General features: G+C 33.7%; 1 protein-coding gene across 3 annotated transcripts in view; it reads left to right on the top strand.

The window, feature by feature from the left end:
• The window catches only part of SOX6 (SRY-box transcription factor 6), a 431726-nt gene that overhangs the window by 2169 nt on the left and 406695 nt on the right, over positions 1 to 22862 (top strand). Inside the window, exon 1 of one of the 3 annotated variants that reach the window (XM_023737515.1) lies at positions 14846 to 15169. The exons of the other annotated variants lie outside the window; for them this stretch is intronic. Coding sequence (XP_023593283.1) covers positions 15123 to 15169 — 47 coding nt within the window. The 5' untranslated portion in view covers positions 14846 to 15122. Of the gene's footprint in view, positions 1 to 14845; positions 15170 to 22862 lie in introns of those variants that run through there. 3 annotated transcript variants of the gene reach the window in all.

The raw sequence follows: 22862 nt of genomic DNA, 5'->3' as shown, positions 1-22862 counted from the left end.
ATATAAATACCATGGTTTATTTCTTTGAATCATTCAGAAGTTTTATAAATTTTGGAGTCTATTTAAACATAAAGAAGAAAATAAAATAATCTATAATTTTACCTTATTTCATAATGAGCAAATTTATCCCTGTTAACATTTTGGTATATTTCATTTCAGTCTTTATCCATGTGTATATAAGAAGAAGGAACATGTCAGGCCTGCTTCCTGTTCTCTCTCCAGTGCCCAGAACAGTGTCTGGCACAAAAAATAGTTGTTTAGTAAATGAAAGAAAAAATACATTGCAAAATTGGGATCATACTGTAGGTACACTTTTGTACTTAAAAAATCATTATATTGAATTTTCTCATGTTAATAGTCTTCAAAACATGACTTTAAATCACTGAGTCATATACTGTCATATGGATAGATCACAATTTATTTTGCCATTAAATTACTGATTTCCATCATTACACTATTATAATACCAATGTTTATTTATAGGAATGCCCTATATTTACCATCAAAGCAGTACAATTTTAAAGGAATGGTAACAATCTCTTTGACTGTGTGGCCCCATTAAACCCCACCATCTCTTTTAAAGTCTTTTCTTAAATGTAATCTTCTCAGCGATGTTTATCTTGACCACCCTATTTAAAATTGCAACCCTCCAAACATTCCCGATCTCCCTTATGTTATTCTATTTGTTTCCATAGCTTTTATTAACTTTTAACATAATATATAATTTGCTTATCTATTATGCTTATTGTCTATTGCTCCCACTAGAATATAAGCTCTACGATGGCAGGGAATTTTTGACTTTTTTTGTTCGTTGATATTCCTCAGTGTCTTTAACAATGCCTAGAACATAGTAAGTACTCAGTAAATATTTGTTGAATGGGTTTATCGAAACTTAAAAAAATGGAAGTATCTATTTTTAAATTCAAGAATCGATCTTTTTTCTTCACATAGGCAACCTTCATCAACCAATTTGTGCACTGGCTAAGGACTTCCATTTTCTTAGTTTTAGTATGTATACATTATTCAGACAAATCAAATCATAACCCTTTGTCTAGTTCTTAAGCTAATGTTGGATAAGGTGTGCATGAATGTTTTGCAACATATGCCCCAAACCTTTGTCACTTGAAATCAGCCTGAACTCTAGCTTTAGGGAGATGGTTCTAGATGAGAAATGTCAACAGTGTCACACAAAATGATTCCTTTCCTCATCTGGAATTCTTCTGGTAAGACCCTTAAGGTTTGAGTCTGACTGAGGTTCACCTGATCATTTATCTATATTTTGGGATGATTTTATCTTATTCTGTCCCTGACTGATGTTGGTGCTATTCTGGAAATTTTCCGAAGAAAGTTGTTTCACAAACTCCTGCTTATTTCTTTCAGTATCTTAATCCCTTTCCTTTAAAAATGTCAAACAAATATAATCACCAATTTATGTCCTTTATGGATAAGTGTATATTACCAATTTGTATAGCTACAGTAATCCCTTTTATTTATGTGGTATTTATAATTTCAGAGCTCTTTAATATACATGATCTTGTTTAATTATCAAAATAACCCTATGGTTTTTTATATCCATTTTAAAGATGAAGGACTGAGGCACAGAAAAGTTAAGAGACTTAACCTAGAATGTAAGTTTAGAAAGTGATAGAGAAACTATGAGAAATCCAGGTCTTCTGAGTTCTACTAGTCCAGTGCTGTCTTTTCTGTTTTCTTTCTGTCACTTTACCTTCTCTCCAAGTTAAATAATCACCATTCTGTTGACTTATCTTAATATATTCCATAAAAATAAAAACAAGTAATTGGAATTTTTAAGCTTTCAATTTTATTTTACCTTGTCTACTATTCCAGTTTCAAGGGCTTTTCTTTAGCTGTCCATGGTTCTTCTTTTTCATAGTCATTATCTTTTCCTTCTTTTTAACTATAGGCTTTTATAGTAATTATGTTAAACAGCTGGATACCATGTCTGTCTTTTGACATTTTAGCTACTTGTTTGTTTCAGACCTCTGAACATGACTAAGCAAGTGCTGTTCACTGTAGCAGGTATAGAGCAGACTGGAAAGGGCCCACTGCAATGGGAAAAGCCTTGAGAGAAAGTTAATATAGCAGACATGTGTAATCCATCATAGAAGAGAGGCATAAAATGGAACATTAAAGTGTTCCTGGGGCAAATAGTGGTCTGCATGTGAAAGATTATCAAGGCCATGGAAGGGTCATGGTCTGAGATGAACTAGTGCATTCAGGTATAGGAAAACAAAGTAGAATCCTAGTTATTGGAATTAAGGTAAAAGGTCAAGGTTCAAACTAACAGCAGGAGTAATTAATTTCATTCTGAGTCCCAAGAGGTTGTGTTGGATTCTCTCTTACATGAGGTCAGAAATGGTCCTCGAGCTCTCAAACTTTTAGTGTACATAAAAATCACCTGGGGTGCTTGGAATGGCTAAAGTGGAGCCCAGGTGTCTATATTTTTTAACATGAACCCAGATTATTCGGATGCAAGTGTTTACAGATCACATTTGGAGAAAATTACCATAAAGCCTGGAATGTCAGTTATTGTAGGATAAGGGGCCAGTTGACTACAACTGTTGAGAGAGGAGACATTTAGAGGGTGAAAGTCAGACCTTTCCACTAAGAGAAAAATTTCTCTCTTAAGCCTGTACCAAACCCCACCAAACCCATTGCCGTCGAGTCGATTTCGACTCATAGCGACCCTATAGCCTATAGCCGAGTTGTAGTTATCTGCATGTAAGAAAGCAAGAAACATGGGCTGGCATGCACTGGGCTGGTGTGTTTTAAGCCTATTATGTTTGCCTTTTCATGTATTTTGGTTCTTTAGGCTTGTATTTATGACCTGAGTGCTTTTGTAATATCTAACTTAAAGATCTCTACCTTTTAGTGTTAAAAGTTAAGGCCAATTGTCCTTTTGTGCGTAATTGAAACTGTCCCTCATTTTTACTTTCCATTTGTTATCTGCATGATTGAATTTCCCCCTTTCCTTCCCTCTTCACAAATTGATTAGCATGAGTTAGGAAGACTGCTGTAATGCTAAGGGTTAACCAGAAGAGAATTACAAATGAACTATCTAGAAAGTTGATTATTAATCCAGCTGGAGAAGAAATATCCTTTTACTTAGCAAGAATGAGTATCCGAAGAGCTGATAATATTGTTCAGGCAGTGGGGTGGAATGGCAGAGCTTGGTAAGTAAAACAAAACTTGGAATTAATAATTTATATCCACTTTTTAAAATGAGTAGAATGTTTATGTATTTAAACAATCAACTCTAATATGTATTTACAAGCTGCTGGAACAAATCTAAGAAGTTCCAAATTGTGTTTGTTAATGAGATCCCTACATAGGCTATCGGAAGAAGTTAACTGAGAAGTATTTACATAAGTAGATAAATCTGTTTAATTTTGAATATTTATAAAAATGCGTGATTAGATTTGTGATTGGGAACAAGGAAGTGGGCATGGAGAAATAATTACTAAACAACCTAAGTCCAACCCTCAAGTAATATAAACTGAAGAATCATGAGTGACAAACTGTTGTTGTTTTTTTTGCAAAAGCAAGTTCTGGGTTCTTAGGTGTTAAAACATAATTTTTAAAGTATAATATTCATGTAAGGATTCAGTGAGATAATTTTCAGACTTCTATATAAAAAAAACTGTCGTAGATCCAGATATTTTCAGGGTCCCAGTACTAATTTCATCATGATGTTTAATTTAAGGACCTTTCTAAAGACAGCTTTTATTGTATTTGTGAATTGGAAGGAAGAAGAAATGAGAGGATCTGTGGTATTTGTTCAAAGAAAATTAAGTGAAAAGATATGATTTTAATAATGTTCTTCCATGAATGACTGCTACTCCTGTTGTAGAAAAAATTTTGATGTCAATGTTCAGTTCTATAAGATTAAAGTTTTGCATGAGTTTCTTGCTATTACAAAAATGAGCCTTTTAAACATAGTGTGAGCCATACTGAATATTATTGCAGCTTTATGTAATCATAATCATTTTAATATAGCATTGTTGTACTTACAAGAAGTTAGTAAACTTACCAACTCATCTCAAATTGTAATTGTTCACCATCAAATGCAAGATTTTTACATTTTTTTAAAAGGTATTTCAATAGTGGCAATAAAAAGGCCTTGAATTAACGTTTTATTATTTAATGTTTAAATGAGCACAGAAAGATGTGTTTTTCAAAAACTAAACTATAAATTAAATGTAGGAATATGTGTCTTAGATGTATGTGTAATTTTGAATATGTATAGTAAGTATATATGCATTGAAAATACCAGAGTACCATTTGACCCTATAAACTCAGTTTTTTTCTTTTTTTAAGTTGTAATATTATGGCACATAGTTAGGGTTGGGAATAGTAAACTGTAGAATGTGAAATAATAAAAATAATAGTTAACATTTATTGAGCTCTCTTGTGTGCTAAATGTTGTGTTGAGTGCTTTATCTCATTTAATCCTCATATTAACTCTGTGGTTGTTGGAAAGCTATGAGGATTATAGTCTATGCTAAAACAAAAGATAAGCTAATTAAAACGCTCCTCACATCTGAGGCTACGAGTCTAGAAAATAAAGGCCCAGGAAACAAAGTATATAAGAAAGAACATCTCTAAATTCTGTGTGCTTATTTTTCTTAAAATTAAGATGATTTCATAGGACCCTGGGAAATAAGAGAGGAAGGAAATGAACCAGTACATTCTTAGCATTTGTTAATCTTTGAAATAAATTTATTTTGAAAATTTCAGTCATATTTATATATGCTTAAAGAATATCATAATAAATATCTATTTATTTCTAAGAAATAAAACATTACTGGTATGGTTGAAGCCCCCCATGAGTGCTTTGCTGATTTTATATCTCCCATGTCTTCGTGCCAGAGGTAACCACTCCCTTAAATTTGGTGTTTATCATTCCTATGCTTTTCTTTACATTTATACTTAGATTCCCTATTCATTGTATAGTAAGAAAACCCCACTGACTATTCTTTGAGATTCAAGAAACACCCTTTCTTGGCTTCCTCTTATGCTTTAATTAAAATAAAAATTTCTTAACATAACTTGCAAAACCCGGACTCTGCATAATCTGAACCCTGCATTGACAGCCTCAGCTCTTGCCTTTCTTCCCATAATTCTTTCTGATACAGCTACTGTACTGGTCTAGTCTTGGTTTCTTGGACCCTCCAAGTTTTTTCCTGCTCGAGGGTTTTCACATAATGCTGTTTTCTCAACCGGCATGCCCTTCTACCCATTCTTCATCAGATTGATTCCTACTCATCCTTCAGGTCCCAGTTTAGATATAGTTTCTTCAGAGATGCCATCCCTGGCCTTTTCAATTCAAATCTTGTCTGCCTGCAAAGATTTTGCTTCCCACCTTTTTATTTATCTCATAGCAATTATTGACATTTGAAATTATGTATCTATTTGTGTAATTGTTTGTTTAATGTTTGTCCCTCCCTCTGAGCCAGCCTATTTTGTTCTCTGATGTTTTTCCTTGCATTTAGCACATGGTTTTGCACATTACAGACATTCAGTAAATATTTGTTGTTGTTATCAGGGAGAGGAATGTAGTAAATGAGAAAGAGGAAAATGAGGGCTTGAGAGAAAGCAAGAAAAGTATATAAAAATGGAGTCTGTGGGTTAAGATGAAAAGATTGTACAACTTGATGCTAACGAAGATTGGGGATGAGAAAGGTAGTTAGGATCCTTTGTGTTTCTTGCCTTCTAGCTACAGAACATTTGACAGCTTTCCTTCATTGTTCTTCTTGGTTTTCAGTGTAATCTTTCACTTTTGTGTCATTGTGGGGAATCTGCATTCATGGATGCAGGAACTGAGCTTTCAAATTATACAATTAAAGAGTAACCTCAGTGTCTACAGCCCTAATACGGAAACACTATGATGGGCTCTAAAAACCTGGGAAAATTTAGGATACACAGTTGAGGAAACATCCCTGGTACTTTTGCAGAGGAAAGCATGAGGCCATGTGTAAGAATTTTAAGGTGGAAAACTAAAACATCCATAGTGGTGACAGTTGCTTTATAGTTCTAGGCAGTTTGATTTCTTTTTTTCCAGAAGAATATAGAAAAGGTTATAAAAAAGGAAAAAGAAAATGAAGTCAGCCTGAGAGGAGGGCTGGAGTTTCAAAATGTCAGAATATACTTATCTTGTACTTTATGTAAATTTTTAGTGGCATTTGTAATTAAAGTCCAATGCTGAAAGATTATTCTGAAAAATGTTTGTTTGTTGGCGGTGGGGAAAATAAGAACAAAGAAAATAAAAAAGAATTTAATTAAAATATATTAGTGTTGAAAGGTGAGAATTTTCAGTGTCTCATTTGTGGTCATAGAAGATGCCATTGTAAAGTGTAATAATTATACCTTATTTTTCATTTTTTTTTTTTTTACTTTTTAATGAACATTTTCATATATTATCTCATACGATTCTCACAGTAACTCTGCAAGGTAGTTAAAAGAAGACTGTTATTATATTTATTTCACCACTAGGAAAACTGGGACAGAAATCAGATGGGAGCTAGGACTAAAACTTTTTCTTTTTAATTCCTAGTAGTAGCTTTCTAGGCAAGATTAACTAATATTTACCTTACCTGTCCCCCTAAAAAGATTTAGACTGGAGGATATAATTAGATTCTTCTAAGGACCAGAATGAGTTAGGTGAATGTCTTCTATGTTTTCTAGACTTAAAACTTTTTTTTTTCTTATGTTCCTAAAGATGCAAGGTAGTTAACTATTTTCAACGACTGGAACAGAGATGGTTAAATGTATATAATTAACAGACACACATTGCTCAGCCTATTACAAGTTAAGGCTTATTGGATAAAGTTTAATGGGCCAAGTCCTTGCCTGTTTTCTTAAGGGTCCAAAAATAAGGAGAAACAGGTGTGAGCTTAAAAAGAATGAAATACCATAATTTGGAGCAAATGAACTGTAGCTCAAATAAAACCATGTGATAAAGCAGAGGGTACAATCCCTTTGGATGGTAACCCAAGTCATATGAACTGAGGATGGACTCCTTGTGTTGCCCATGAAAAGGATTTTTTAAAAGAAAAGAAAAAGTGGAAGGCAATGGGTATGTTGTATGGATACACGTGTGCAGGCAGGTGTAGGGCTATTTCTTTGAAAACAAATGCCAGGAGGTATTTGTAACAATTAGCTAAGAAAGCTGTTTGCTGCATTAAAGTAAAAGCTAAATATTGTATGTTTTAGTTGTACCAAAACTTAAAGTTAACAGAGTAAATGAGAACTATCATATGATCACTTCTAGATGCAGAGACACTATTTGATGACACCTATTCATAATTAAAAGCTTTCAGCAAACTAGTAATATAAAATAACTTGCTTAATCTGAAAAGGGCATCTAGGAAAAACCTACAATAAACATCATATTAATGGTGAAATACTGAATGCTTTTTCCCTATGTTGTAGAACAAGATAATTAATGTCCACCCTCACTCAATCTGTTTAACACTGGGTTGGAGGCATTGTAATGAGGCAAGGAAAGGAAATAAATAGTATAAAGATATGAAAGGAAAAAAAGTAAAAGTAACTATATTTTTAGCAATATCACACAAGGTTGATATATAAAAGTTTATATTTTAATATACTAAATGGGTGGAGATCAAAATTTCATGGTAAACAATGGAAAAGTGATTTTATTTTGACCAAAATTAATAAAAATAAACAGAAATTAATTTGTTATTCTAACTATGAATTAAATATTAGAAGAATGAATTACCTGTAGGTTTTTTAAGAGTACTTTTTCAGGTCAAATGTTATGATAGCACAATCATTTTTTGATTATTGTAGTACCATCATAACAAGGGTCATTTTTGCAAAGGAAGTTTCCTAAGACCCTAGGTTAATTCTTTTATCTCACATAATTCTCTTTTGAGTCATCTACCACATCACCGATCATTCTTGACAATTTTTTGTTCTTTGGTTTTTTTCTAGTCTAACTCTGCAAGATCTTGCTTATCAATGATTTCAACTGTTCTCCAACATTCTATGTTTTCACTTCATGAAATCCTACTTCTTCTGCAAGATTTGCAATTTCACTTTGCAATCACTTTATATTTTTATTTTGAACATTGGTTTCAATATTCAACAATGTAATATTCAGCAATCAGCTAGGCTGTGGTTCTTAACCTCAACTGAAACAGTCATTATCTGGCAATTTTTAAAAGTATCTCTATGCTTAGACTGCACTCCAACCAATTAAATCAATCCTTTAAAAAGTTCTCCATGTGACTCCAACATGCAGCCAAGTTTGAAATCACTGTGCAGTGATTATGAAAGTTACAAAGACATTGACTCAATAGGTGAGATACATTTTAGGTTAATCTGGGAAGGATTTTTAAAAGAAGACTAATTTTATAAACGGTAAGCTCATTAATGAATATTTTTATATTTTGATGCCTTTCCCTTCCTAAGTAATTTTGGAGACTCATGTAATGAATATTTGGATAATGAGAGAATCTCCTATATCCACTGAGTGCCAAGTATGTAGGGACCAGGAATACAATGGTGAAGTAAAATGTATGTTGTCCCTTTCTTTAGGAGTTTCCAAAGAAGAGAAAGAAATTAGATATTTAACTATGTGATACTAAATACTATGAAGGAAAAGGGAGACTTAACCTGGGTTTAGGATCAAGCATGGTGACTCTGCTTAGTAATATTAAAGCTGAGACCTAAGAGATGAGTAGGAGATAGTTTGGTGAAGAGGAGAGATAAGCATGAACAACATTTCTGAAGCCCATAAATTGGGAAGAGGATTGGCCAGTGTAACTGGAGACTAGGTAATGAGCTGAGAATAGTTAGTGAAGATGTCTTATGTTACTGAGTATGTGTAGGTGGCAGGAGATAAGATTAGAAAGATGGTTTGGAATCAGATTTTCAATGGGTCCTGTATCCTTACTAAGGAACTTGGAGTTTATCCTGTAGGTTATGGGAAAATATCAAAGATTTTAAGCAGGAGGTTGACATGATCAGATTTTATGTCTAAGGACCACAACTCCAGTAGCAAAAACAAGGAAAGATTTTCTGATGTGGTATCCTCAACTTAGAATACAAAAGTAGACTTCTTTGCTTTGTGTTTCCTGCATTGCAGTAAAATTATTAAAATGGAGTGGATTTCTCCTCCAATTCTCATATTACCTTGTTCCCCAAGCTAAACACAAAATCACACATGCTAGGGTTCCTCAAGAGCCCTTTGCATACCAATACAAGCAGACTCTTCCTATGAGTTTTAGAGTATGCTAAAGACAGTTTTGAAATTAGGCCAGGAGCTTGAGAGCCATACTCAAGAGATTGACCCCAGAGAGCAATATGGCTCCAGAATACCACAGATCTCTGAACATACTGAAGTGTCCTAAAGCAATTTGACAGCAGCAAACACGAAACTGTCCTCTTAGTTTGAAATGACTGTTAGCTAGTAGGAGGGGAAGTGGTAGAGGAAAAAAAAAATTGCAAAATTTTAATTAAATAATGCTTTACAGATTTTTCTCCTTTTGACTCAATTCAGTCACGAATGATACAGCAGTTGCTTGGGACTTCTAAAGCATTAATTAATCTAAAAGAGCAAAAAATGAATCAGAACCAGGAGAGTTATTTATTTTGCCCTTCTTTACTTTAAGCATCATGAAAAACTCAGTGTCTCTTGTGTTCACAAGGAGTTTGAATTTCTAAGACTTGGGTGTATCCAGTTTAAAATAGAGTAAGATATGCTCCTAAACATAAAAATAAAGGAAATATATTTGTTTGAATTTATTTTCCCTTTACCTTTTTGTTTATTGAAGAGTTTTTTTTTTTTTTTTTTAAAGTGATGGAAATAAGACGACAATAATGACGGTATTGAGACTAAGGCATACCCAAAGAGCATTTTTTGTTTGTTTTCCAAAAATAAAGTACACTTCAGAAAACAATTTATAAGCATGATATAGATTTATCCTCTCTATTACAAAATATAGATGTCTCTGGTTATTAACGCTGTCCATTGCCTTTAGCCTATTGACAATCAGAGTCCAAGAAAAGAAATAAAACAGTCACAGCTGAGTCAGCTGAAGTGGCAATTAGATCAGGAGATGTCAAGTTTTATGGAAATTATAGAAAGGGTTAATTGAATATTAATTGGGAACAGGAAAGCACATAATCTAAATTCTAGTCCTGATTCTACTACAGATTAACTGTGTGACTGTGTTTCAGTTAACCCGTCTCAATTCTGTACTAGCATCATACTATTACTATTACTACTACTGATGACGATAGCAATAAGAGTGATTGAGAGTTACAGTGTCCCAATACTTTGTACCTTTTTATTCTTCTACTTTTCTGTACTTTCAAGTTAAACCTCAGATTAATGAAGAAATGGAGAAATGATTTATATTTCTGGGAAGATGCACTTTTCTAAATAAGTGAGATTTCCTCCTGTCCTCTACGATCTGCTGTGTAGCTCCCTGGCATAATCTCTACTAATTGTACATGTCATTTGGTGAGACAATTACAAAGAGAGATAACACTATACATCAAAAAGAAAACATTTTGCCATAGGTTTATTTCTGATATTTTAATTTGCTTTTTTTTGGCTGGCACGTTTTCTGTTTCTCAGCTGTGCAGTGTCAGTGATGATATATGTAGTAGTAGCTATCCACCAGCCGCTCCTTGGAAACCCTATGGGGCAGTACTACTCTGTCCTATGGGGTCGCTGTGAGTCGGAATCAGTTCTACAGCAAGAGGTTTGGTTTGGTAGCTAAATTTGCCTAAAGCATTTTTTTTTTTTTTTAAATTTTAGGCGGTAAAAGGTGCATTTCACTTATGACTGAAAAAAAAAAAAAACAACTCATTGCCATCAAGTTAATTCCGACTCATAGCGACTCTATAGGACAGAGTAGAACTGCCTCATAGGGCTTCCAAGGAGCAGCTGGTAGATTTGAACTGCTGACCTTTTTGGTTAGCACGCTATAGCTCTTAACCCACTGTGCCACCAGGGCTCCTTACTTATGACTATGCTTCTTGAAATTTTTCCGTTTTATCAGATTATTTTGCTCTTTCCCTAGAGTGTTGTTTTTTTTTTTTTTTTTAAATTCCCTCTTAAAATGAGGGTGTGTCAGAATTGCTGCAAGCAAAGATAGAGATGATCATATGTGGTTCCTGTTACAAGCTTTATGTTGATATTGCCTGCTATTTAAAATAGTACCTCTAAAACCACTTTTAGCTTTTTTTCAAGCAAATTTATTGTGCAGCAATGAATCAATTTTCCCATTAGTTATATTTTTGTAGTACTTTTATTCTTCTAGGATTAATGTAGGATATTTGGACCAGAAATTCTTAATACAGAATGAATTAACCCTTCTATTATGCATTTGTGTATTTCTTAGATTTCTAAAGACTGCCTCTTTAAGCACCAAAATTATTTTTACAATTTAACTATATTATTATTTGGAAAACATAAGAAAAGTCAAAGAAGAGAATTAAAATCACCCATAATTCCATTACTGGAGATAGCCCTTGATAATATTTTGGTACAGTGTATACATAGTTGAGGTTATACCATATACAGTTTTACATTCTGATTTTTTAATTTAATATCTTAACAGTTTGTCTTGATGGCTAAGGATTTTAACTGTGAACAGTTGATTCCAGAACTGTTTCTTGAGTTGAGGTGTGTTGAGGCTATTTACCTCTGTATTGAATGGTCACCAAACTGTTGTGCTTTTTGAGTTTTTACATCTGCATTCTGGGTTTTCTGTCAATGTCTGTATTTCCAGATTGTAAGCTGTCATTTCTCTGTAATAAGTGTGTTGGCTTCCAGCAATGTTACTCCTCCTCCCATGCTCCTATATTCTGCTACTTCTATTCTGTTTAGGCTGTTAAATTAGATAAGAAGAGAGGGAAAACTAACATTTTATAGAGCTCCTTTGTGTTGTACAGCACCATGCTTCATGGTTTTACATGAATTATGCTTGTTAATTCTCACAATAACTCTTTGAATTAAGTGTTATTAGTTTATTTTTATTAGATAACAAAGAACTATTTACTGAGCATTTACTATATGCTAGGCATTGGGATACGAATTTACATGTATTACATCAATTGGATTTATCCTGCAACACTCCAGCGAGGTGGACTATTTTACAGATAGAAATACCTATACCTAGAGAAGTTGAGGAATTTGTCTGAGATCATGTTGTTGTTGTTGTCAGGTGCCGTCGAGTTGGTTCCGACACATAGCCACCCTATGCACAACAGAACGAAACACACCCAGTCCTGCGCCATCCTCACAATTGTTGTTGCACTTGAGCCCATTGTTGCAGCCACTATGTGAGTCCATCTTGTTTAGGGTCTTCTTCTTTTTCAATGACACTGCACTTTACCAAGCATGTTGTCCTTCTGCAGGGACTGGTCCCTCCTAATTACATGTCCAAAGTATGTGAGGCAAACTCTTGCCATCCTTGCTTCTAAGGAGCATTCTGGCTGTACTTCTTCCAAGATAGATTTGTTTGTTCTTCTGGCAGTCCATGGTATATTCAATATGCTTCACCAACACCGTATTTCAAAGGCATCAATTCTTCTTTGGTCTTCTTCTGAGATCATTCTGCTAAGAAGTGGTAGAACTAGGATTTGAATCGAGGCGTATCCCTCAAATAATTAAAAATGTTAAAATTATGTTTAAACAAAGAGCAAGTAGATTATGAGCAAAACCAAAAAAAAAAGAAAGAAACCCATATCTTTTGCCATCGAGTCAATTCCGACTCATAACAACCCTAAAGGACAGAGTAGAACTGCCCCATAGGTTTTTGAAGGAGTGCGTTTTGGTTAGCAGCTATAGCTCTAAACCACTATGCCACCAGGGTTTCCAGACTGTAAGCAAAGCCCTGAGGAATTCTCCTTTAGAAAAAGTAAATCAGGTTAGTGTATTATCTTGAAACATGTGTTTTGGGTTTTGCTTCCTTTCTAATTCTCCTCATTGTTCTATTATAGGGATATTGCTGTATATGGGATCTATGGAGAAACGTAGTGATAAAATTAAACTTAAAAAAATCTACCAAAGAAGCAGCAATTATTATTGTGAAAATAAGCCTCTTTTGTCATCATTCATACGTGAGAATTGAGTGCATCCTTTGGTAGATTTCCTATATAAAAAGAGTCCTGGTTTATGGATTAATACAGAAGTTAATACAGTAATTAGCCAAAAAATCATTGTATTGATGTCAAACCCTGGCTCTACCATTACTAGTACAGCTATGAGTCGGAATGAACTTGATGGCAATGGGTACGGGTTTGGGCAAGTTAATTTCTATGTGTCTAGTTTCTCATATGTAAAATGTGGATAGTAGTTATGTTGTTGTTGCTAGGTGCTATCGAGTTGGTTCTGACTCATAGCGACCCTGTATACAACAGAATGAAACACTGCCCGGTCCTGCACAATCCTCATGATGTTTGTTATGCTTGAGCCTGTTGTAGCCACTGTGTCAATCCACTCTTGAGGGTCTTCCTCTTTTTTACTGACCCTCTACTTTATCAAGTATGATGACTTTCTCCAGGAACTGATCCCTCCTCAAAACATGTCCAAAGTATGTGAGATGAAGTCTCACCATCATTGTTTCTAAGGAGCACTCTGGCTGTACTTCTTCCAAGACAGATTTGTTTGCCTTCTAGCAGTCCACGGTATATTCAATATTCTTTGCCAACACCATAATTCAAAGGCATTAATTCTTCTGTCTTCCTTATTAATTGCCCAGCTTTCGCATGCGTATGAGGCGACTGAAAACACCATGGCTTGGGTCAGGTGCATCTTAGTCCTTAAAGAGACATCTTTGCTTTTTAATACTTTAAAGAGGTGTTTTGCAGCAGATTTGCCCAATGCAATGCGTCATTTGATTTCTTGACTGCTGCTTCCATGGGTGTTGATTGTGGATCGAAATAAAAGGAAATCATTGATAACTTCACTCTTCTCCGTTTATCATGAGGTTGCTTATTGGTCCAGTTGTGAGAATCTTTGTTTTCTTTATATTGAGGTGTAGTCCATACTGAAGGCTGTAGTCTTTGGTCTTCATCAGTAAGTGATTTAAGTCCTCGTCACTTTCAGCAAGCGAGGTTGTGTCATGTGCATATCGCAGGTTGTTAATGAGTCCATTAACATCGTTTATAGTAGTAATATCTACATAATAATACCTATTCCTGTATGAGTTATTTGTTTTGAGGACCAAATGAGTTAATGTATGTAAAACAATTAGAATAATGTTTGTTGCATAATACACTCCTTATAAGTGTTAGCTATTGTTATTTTAGTTTGAATTTTTAACCATTTTTCAAAACGCAGACTTCTGAAAAAACTGCTAACCATCTTAAAAAGCAGAAGTCTTTGCCTATCAAAATATCGTAGTCTTTACTTCACAGATAACCTTAGTATCTTCTTCATTCTCTCTCTCCTTTCTTAAGAAAAGACCTACACAGAAGCTGGCAATGATGTCACCTTGAACTCTGTCAATTCATTTTGATTTTTTGAACCTAAGCACACAAACATGCAAAGTTGCAGTATTTTATTCAGAATGGATACAAGCTTCTTGTGAGGTATCAAATATAGCATCTCTTACCTTCAGATAACTTTCCCCCAAGTTGTGAGGTTTTTGTCTGTCTTTTAAAAATATGATACTTCAGGCAATTAAGGTAACAGTGTAGTTCTTTTCAATAGTTGGCTTGGGTGTAGAATGTGTACTGGCGTCCCATAATAGCAAGTACTCCTTTTTTATTTGCTGTTTTGTTATTGAAAGAAAGTCGCAAATGGCAATTCACTCTTCCCCCCTCCACTGGGGTGTGCATGTGCAAGACAAAGATAAAAGCTATGTTTCCTTCGTGGAAGGGTGTGGAGGTAGAGGATGATTTCAATTAGAAATAATGAGAGCAATAGAGGCTTCCAATTTAAGATACTGGCCACCAAAGGACAAAAGCAAGAAGCTAGTTCCTGAAGTTGAGGTATTTGATTAAGAATTGAGGCTATTCCCTATGTGTACTGTGCCAAGTATGTTGTTATTTATGAGCTGAAGTGATGGTGTGCTTGACAAAGGTGCTTTTTGGATGGTTTGACGATGGTTTGGTTTGATGATGATTGGGAGAATAACAACCTTGGGAGATCCAGAGAACTTGCAGTAAGTAAGAAGATATTTTGGTAGGCAAAAACTTTTGCTTTTTAAGACTTTTGCTTTTCTTTCCTAATGATTAAGTATGAGAATTGACTTACTTTAATGGTGGTTTATTATTTTGGTTAATAACATTGTGTTAGAGGAAAAAAATTACCAAAGTTTGATTAGAATGTCTAATGTTTTTCTTTCATTACCTTAGCTTTTTTTCTTTTTTTTTTTTTCAAATAGCTCACAAGTAAATGTCACTCTCAGGTGATTTTTATGTTTAAATGTCTGTTTTAAAAAGTCTGAAATTGTGTCTCTGTGTGTCTATGTGTCTGCGGGATAGGAAGAGAAGATGAGATTTTAAAGAGTTAGTGGAAGTTAATATAAGGACTTGAGCTTTGTACTGTAAAATAAAAGGCTTCAAGCATGGTTTCTCTTTAGTGGAGAAAATGAAAATGACTATATTATGCATATTTCCATGAAGAATGTGTATAAATATTATATGGAAAATTACAAGAACAAGCAAACTTCCTAGGAGACTGAAGAAGGTATATATAACTTTAAAAAAATGCAGTAGAGGTGAAGAGATACTTTCTAAAACATACTTTTAAAAATAGTGTCCAATTGGGATCAAGTTTTAAGAAAACAGGATGGGCCATTTATAGATTACAACATTTTTAATTTTCTCGGTGTTAGAAAGTGTTGATTTTGATAAGGAATTTGTTGATGCTGTATCAGCCTCTCCATGTGGAGAAGTGCTACTGGATGATTAGCTAGACTTGAGGCAAGCAGCCAAAATTCAGAAATTTGGTCCCCAGTTCTTCCGGCCTTCTGAGAATGGGAAAAAGCTACTAAGTTTTACTGAGCCTTGATTCCTTATAGAATAAATTCTTCGTTATAAAGAATACATTTTCTGTCTCTTCATATTCTTTCTTTTTAAAATCTGCTTTTTGTCTGATGTCATCTTCATCTGTGTTTAATTGAGCAGATGATACTTAGGAGCTACTCCAGGGTTTATATTAGCTTAGTCATATGAAAATTCTTTACATTTGTATAATTTTTTGTATAAATTTAAAGAGGAAGAATCTTTTTTTTTTTAACTGTAAGCTTAAAACTGAAGAATCTAAAACTTGTAGAGAAAATTAATTCATCTGCCGAAGATCACATACTTACGAATCAGGCCAGGACTTTTAGCAATACCACACTGCCAAATAATTGTGGTATTTTTTTTGTCTTGCTACATTGTTGACCAGTGTCAGCACATTTGTTTTTATCATCGGTTCAACCATTTTTCAATAATCTTATTTTATGATAAATCTATCAATAGATTGATGCATATCAAAGAGATTTGCTTGATTGCTCTGTAGGGCTCACTTAAAGCTTGGCGTAGATCATGTAAGGGTCTTCATCACTTTAAGTAAAGTTTCTGATTGGACAGAATATACTAATACATTTATGAGATTTACTTTTCATAGAAAAGCTAGCATATCTATAGTATCTGTTTTGGCAGTAATGAAGGCAGTATGTTATTCTTAACTTTTAGCCGTGTTTATAGGTTTGTTAAACAATTTTTTGGTAGAATTAGGGTTTGGTGAAAAGGGTAAAATATAGTCTTTCTCATTTTTTTTTTTATGATTAGAAAAACAATACATGGTCTTTGGAGACAATTTAGGGAAAAAAAAAAAAAAAAAACAACTAAAAACTTTTCTCCCATAATGGTATCTGGAAATACCTCAAACCTCCTACAGTGATTATATCCTTGAAGTTTTTTCTACTTAGATACACATATTTTTAAAAGAAAAAATGGAATCCTATTGCACATGCTGTTTTGTAACCTACTTTTCAGAAATTAACATATCATAAACATTTCTCCATGCCATTAAATATTCTTCTCCTTCATACCTTTTCTTTTTAAAATGAACTTTATTATTTGCTACAAAAGTAATGCTTATTGCATATAGGAAATTCAGGAAATACATATATGGATGAAGAAAAAGAAAAAAACTATGTTTCTTTGTCCAGATATAATTGCTATAATATTCAGAAGTATATACTTTGATATACTCCTCAATATTATAGTGGTTATATACTTTGATTGGGGCCCTGGTGGCACAGTGGTTAAAAGTTTGACTGCTAACCAAAAGGTTGGCAGTTCAAATCCACCACCTGCTCCTTGGAAACCCTATGGAGCAGTTCTGTGAGTCAGAATCTACTTGATGGCAATGGGTTTGGTTTTTTTGTTTTGTTTTATATACTCTGAGGTATATTAAAATTTTATATCTATCTATCTATAATTTATATATTTTATGTATTTTTAATACATGAAATATATATTTCCTTTTGTTAACAAAATGGGATTGTATGGTAACAAATATTTTGTAATCTTTTTAACAGTGTATCATATCATTTATATTTTCACATGATAGCATATGTTCTACATCATTATTTTAATGATTGCATACTACTCTATTTGTAGACATTTCATAGTTTAGCTGATCATCTATAGTTAAGGTTTTTTCTGATTTCCCACTATTATTAACAATATTGCAATAAACTGCTTTGTTGCTCCATCTGATTTTTTTAGCTTAAATTTTTAGAAATAGAATTGTTGGACAGGCGCTTTATAAGGACACTTGATTCATATTACCAAAATGCCCCCTCCCAAAAAAATTGAACCAGTATTCTTACCAGCAGTATATGAGCATACCCATTTCCACACATCTGTGCTGACATTGATTATTATCATTATTTTTAGTCATTTCCAATGTGGTAGGAAGAAAATGGCATCTTATTTTTGGTTTAGCTTTTATCTCTTTGATTACTAGTGAAATGAAATACTTTTTGTTTATTGTGCATCTGCATTTTTTTGTGTATAAATTTCTTATTCATATCCTCTGAGAGGTGGCATAGACTTTGGACTTAGACTGTTGGTGACAAGGTTTGAATCTTGGTTCTACCACCTCAGCTTATCAGCTTTGTGGTCTTGGATAATTTACTTAATCTCTCAGTGGCTCAGTTCCTTATCTGTAAAATGGGGATAATACATCATTTTAATGGGCAGTTAATTCTTACTGATTTGTAAGAGGTCTTTATATGCTAAAAATTTTAACCATTTTTCATGTGATACAGAATTTTCCCCAGTTTGTCATTTTATCTTTTAATTAAAATTTTTATACACACATATCTCTCTAGTCAAATCTAAAGATTTAATCTTTTCCTTTTGGGTTTCTGCCTTTGATGTCATTTTAAGGAAGAGTTCTCCCGCCTGACATTTTGTAAATATTCACATGTATTTTATTATAGTATTATTATTTTTTTACCTTTAATTTTTTAAATCCATCTGGAATTTATTTTGGGGGGTGATGTGAGATTAGGATATAAAGAACCAATTGTTGCAACAATATTACTCATACAATCCATCTTTGAAATACCACCATTATCACAGACTATCTTATTAGAAATATTTTGGTCTGTTGTTTGACTCTTTTTGTTTGTTTAATTGAGCTGTCCATTTATTTGTCATACTTTTAATTCTGGAAATTTTGTAATATATTTTTATTAATTATTCTTTTTTCCCCAAATAATCTTTGTTATTACCAAACATTTACTTTTCCAGATGAACTTTAGATTCATTTTGTCAAGTTTCACCCCCAGTTCTCCCAAAACAACTCCACTTGTTATTTAATGGAATTGTACTAAATTTATAAATAAATTTGGGAACATATGATTTTTCTTAAACTGTATTAAATACATTAGAATGTATTGTACTTTAAGAGTACATTTTTAATTTAGCCAGTCCACCATGCTGTGCACATAGTAGGCAGTCAACACATTTGTTGAATAAATGTTAACTGTATTAATACTAACTGCTGAACATTTAGGTTGTTTTCAATTTTTCTGTATCATACGCAATACTTTAGTGGACATATTTAATATATAGATCTTTAAATATCACCATAATTACTTCTGTTGAATAAATTCCTAGAATCTAGTTTTTAATAATTTCGATACATACTTAGTACATACTGCCAAGTTTCTTTCCAGAAGTGATGCACCAAGTTATACTTCTTCCAATAGTTTGAAACTATAGGGTCTTGATAAGCTTCTTATTTGTGTTTCCCTATGGTAAGGTGCAATATCAGTTTCTTGTGAGTTTGAAATTACATATTTCATGGTAAAATAAATATTTTTACTTTTTAAATGCTTGTTTATATTTTCTGGATATGAAGAAGGGCGTTAGAAAAGTTAATGGACAGATTGTGCTTGCACGTGAAACTGTGTAGAATCTATGGCCACTGTGCTGTAGGAAACGAAAACAACCATGCTCAGACAGAGTCACATGTGCGAGGCATCAGATAATAATGAAAAACAAAATAGAGAGGGTGGAAAAAAAAAAAAACTATTTTAGGATAATGTCTTCAAGTGGCCTTTTTCCCCTATCCTAAATTGATTGATTTTTTCTTCATACTGTGAAATCACTTGTTCCTCTCTTCTGATTAAAAAAAAAAGAAGTTGAAGGCTTATATAGTTCGAGTGCCTGTATGATTTTAGTTCTTTTAGGTGTGACAAAATATTTTCACTTGTACCTACCATGAACAACCTCACTCCTTCTATGACTAGCTGGTTTTAAGTTGCAATTTTTGGCGGAAGAGAAAATTATTATTTATTTTGTTTCATAGTTGCGTATCTGGGAACTGAGATTTAAACAAGGAAGTAAGCTAATATTTTACTTTTGAGTAAATGGACTTAAAGAAGCTAATAAACAAAGTGCTTTAAGTACCCTGGTTCCTTCAGTTTTTATTGACTTTATTCACTTTTCATTCTTCCTCTTTACCCCTCTCTTGATGCAGTATCCTAAACCAAACCCACTGCCATTGAGTCGATTCTGACTCATAGTGACCCTATAGGACAGAGTAGAACTGCCCCATAGGGTTTCCAAGCTGTAAATATAGAAGCTGACTGGCACATCTTCTTTATCCTGCAGACTGACCGGTGGGTTTGAACCACCAACCTTTTGGTTAGCAACCAAGCACTTAACCACTGCACCACCAGGACTCCTTTGATGCAGTATACAATACGTGCTATAAAGATAAAATATGACTGAATTGTGATGGTGTAGTTATTACTTCTGTGTTTTAAAGTGAGATCTTCTTCATCTAGAAACAAACACCAACATCTTCAATAATTCTGAAATGAATTTGGTCTTTTTTTTCTTATAAAAGTTTCCTTTGTAGATTGCTTTAAAAGACTTTAGTTTCCCAAAGGATAGCATCCCTTTCTTTCTTTTCTTTTTCTCTCCCTTCCTCCTTCATACATCTCTCTCTCTCTCCTCCTTACTCCTTTCCCTTCCTTCCTTTTCCTTTTTTCCCCTATTTCTATAAAGGTTTACCAAAAATCAAAACAAACGAGAGAACCAAACCCTTTGCTGTCAAGTTAATCCTGACTCATAGAGACCCTATAGGACACAGTAGAACTGCCGCACAGGGTTTCCAAGACTGTAAATCTTTGAGGAAGTAGACTGCCACATCCTTCCATGGAGCAGCTGGTAAGATTGAACTACCGACCTTTAGGTTAGTAGCTTAACTACCATGCCACCTGGGCTCCTCCTATTAAGGTTTAGTGAGTGTTAGAGAGATACAACTGTCTGCTCTGGAGTCTGAAATGTTGCATCATTAGTACAGTAGGTTTTCCCATTTCTAAAGCAAAAGTGTCCCAAAAGTTGCCTGGAGGAGATTTAAGGTTATCTGTGCTAGGTCTACAGACTGTAGTCATAGGTTTCAGTGATGACCATGAGCAATTCTTCCCTGATTTTCTTCACGTTAACCTCATAGAGATTATGTGAAATCCTTACCCTTATCTGGAGTGCTGCGATTTTGAAACCCAATTTCTTCCTGTTCTCTCTTTGCATATTCTTACTACCCATCTTTTGAAATGAGGTTTTAACTATTTAAAGTCAGGAGTGTAGAGAAAATGGATGAAGGAGCTCGCTTATAATTATAGCCACTGTGTATCAAACATGCATGGATTATGTTTTGAGGATTAAGTATGATGATTTTCTAATTCTGGTATGACTTTCTCTTGACAGCCAGCGCGTGTTTAGCTTGAATGCCTCTCCCTACTCCCACTCTCATCTCTACTTCCACTCTTTTGTCGGTTGTTTTTGTAATTCTAGTTTATTTTAATGTTGACCTTAAGCCAGTCTAATTCAAAAGGTGTAGATCCAGGAGGGAAACAGTCACATTCACATGATAGAACTATACAAAAATGATCTTGGGGTTAACCAAATTATTTTTAAAAAATCCTGTTTGCATTAGCTTTGCAGTTACCTCCATTACTGTGATCAAATAATAATATTCATCAGAGAAGTAATGCAACTGTAGATTTTTTAGGGCCAAGGCCATTTCGTCTTTCTTTTCTGTACAGTACTCACTGCTTAGGAGTTTGGAGATAGTCCCTAATCTTTGGTGCTTTGGAGTTTAGAGAACTGGGTTCTAGCCTCAACTCTGCTGCTAACTAGTAACTAATTGTTTGAGCTTGTTGCATAAGCTCTCTAGGCCTCGGTTTCCTTTTGGTTGTTAACACTTTCTGATTCAGTGATGCAAAGTATCTAATCCAGTCGGAGAGATTAGGTTTGATGAATAAAAGATGACATCACCCTGTTTTATAGTATGTATAATTTCTGTATGAGTGGGTAGGCTAGAAAATTAATTGGTGGGAGCTAGTAAAGTAAGAAAAGTGTTTAAGAAATATTGGTTAATACATGATAGTAAAGCTATACCTTTGGAGTTTCTTTCTTATATAAATTGATGACATTATAGCTATTTTCTCACACAAGTCATTTTTTTTGTTTAGATAACCCTTTATTTTTAAATGCCACCCTTGAAAGTTACTAATTATCACAGTGTAGCATAGTGTAAGTTTGACTTTCATTCTGTGGTTTTTGAGCATTGTTGTCTCTTTTCATTAAAAAAATGATACATAATAGGAAATCACCAATAGTTAACAAAAAACAAAGAAACAAGAAGAGATGTGGAGAATGAGAAAGAGAAAGAATGAACATGAAAGGAATGAGAATGAATCTGGTCATTCTTTGCAAATATTTGTCCAGCCTTCCAAAGCTATTTGCCTTTACCGTTTCTTGGATTTTACAGGGGACAGATCATCGCCCAAAGATAGAAAATGGGTGAATTTATGGAAGGCACATAATTCTTTTGCTGCGTTAGTTTTTTTGTTTTTGTTTTTTTAATTTCAAGAAATCTCACCACTTGTTTTGTTAACCTCAATTATTTAAAATATTTCAGTCATATGGCACATGTTCTAAGTTGTGAAATAAACCTTCTAAAGTACTAGATAGTAGAAAATGATAAAGATATTAATATTAAATTATCATTTTATGCTTTAAAATGCATCTCACTTGTGATATTTAAAATCTCATTTATATTACTGTACATTAATTTTTAGAATTATTTTGAGATAAATTTGTATCATATTATCCATACAACCAGTAAGGATGCAGAAGAGTTGGAAAGGAAGGTTATAAACATTTAGCTGTAGCTTAAGTACATTACTGATAACATATTTCATAATGCCTGTATGTTATAGTGAAGAAATGTTACAGTGAAAAAAAAAGTGAAGAGGACTTGAAGCACTTACTGATGAAGATCAAAGACTACAGCCTTCAGTATGGATTACACCTCAACATAAAGAAAACAAA

This window comes from Trichechus manatus, unplaced genomic scaffold (genome assembly GCF_000243295.1).
Source record: "Trichechus manatus latirostris isolate Lorelei unplaced genomic scaffold, TriManLat1.0 scaffold00006, whole genome shotgun sequence".
NCBI classification, from domain to species: Eukaryota; Metazoa; Chordata; class Mammalia; order Sirenia; family Trichechidae; genus Trichechus; species Trichechus manatus.
This window is presented reverse-complemented; position numbering and strand designations above follow the sequence as displayed.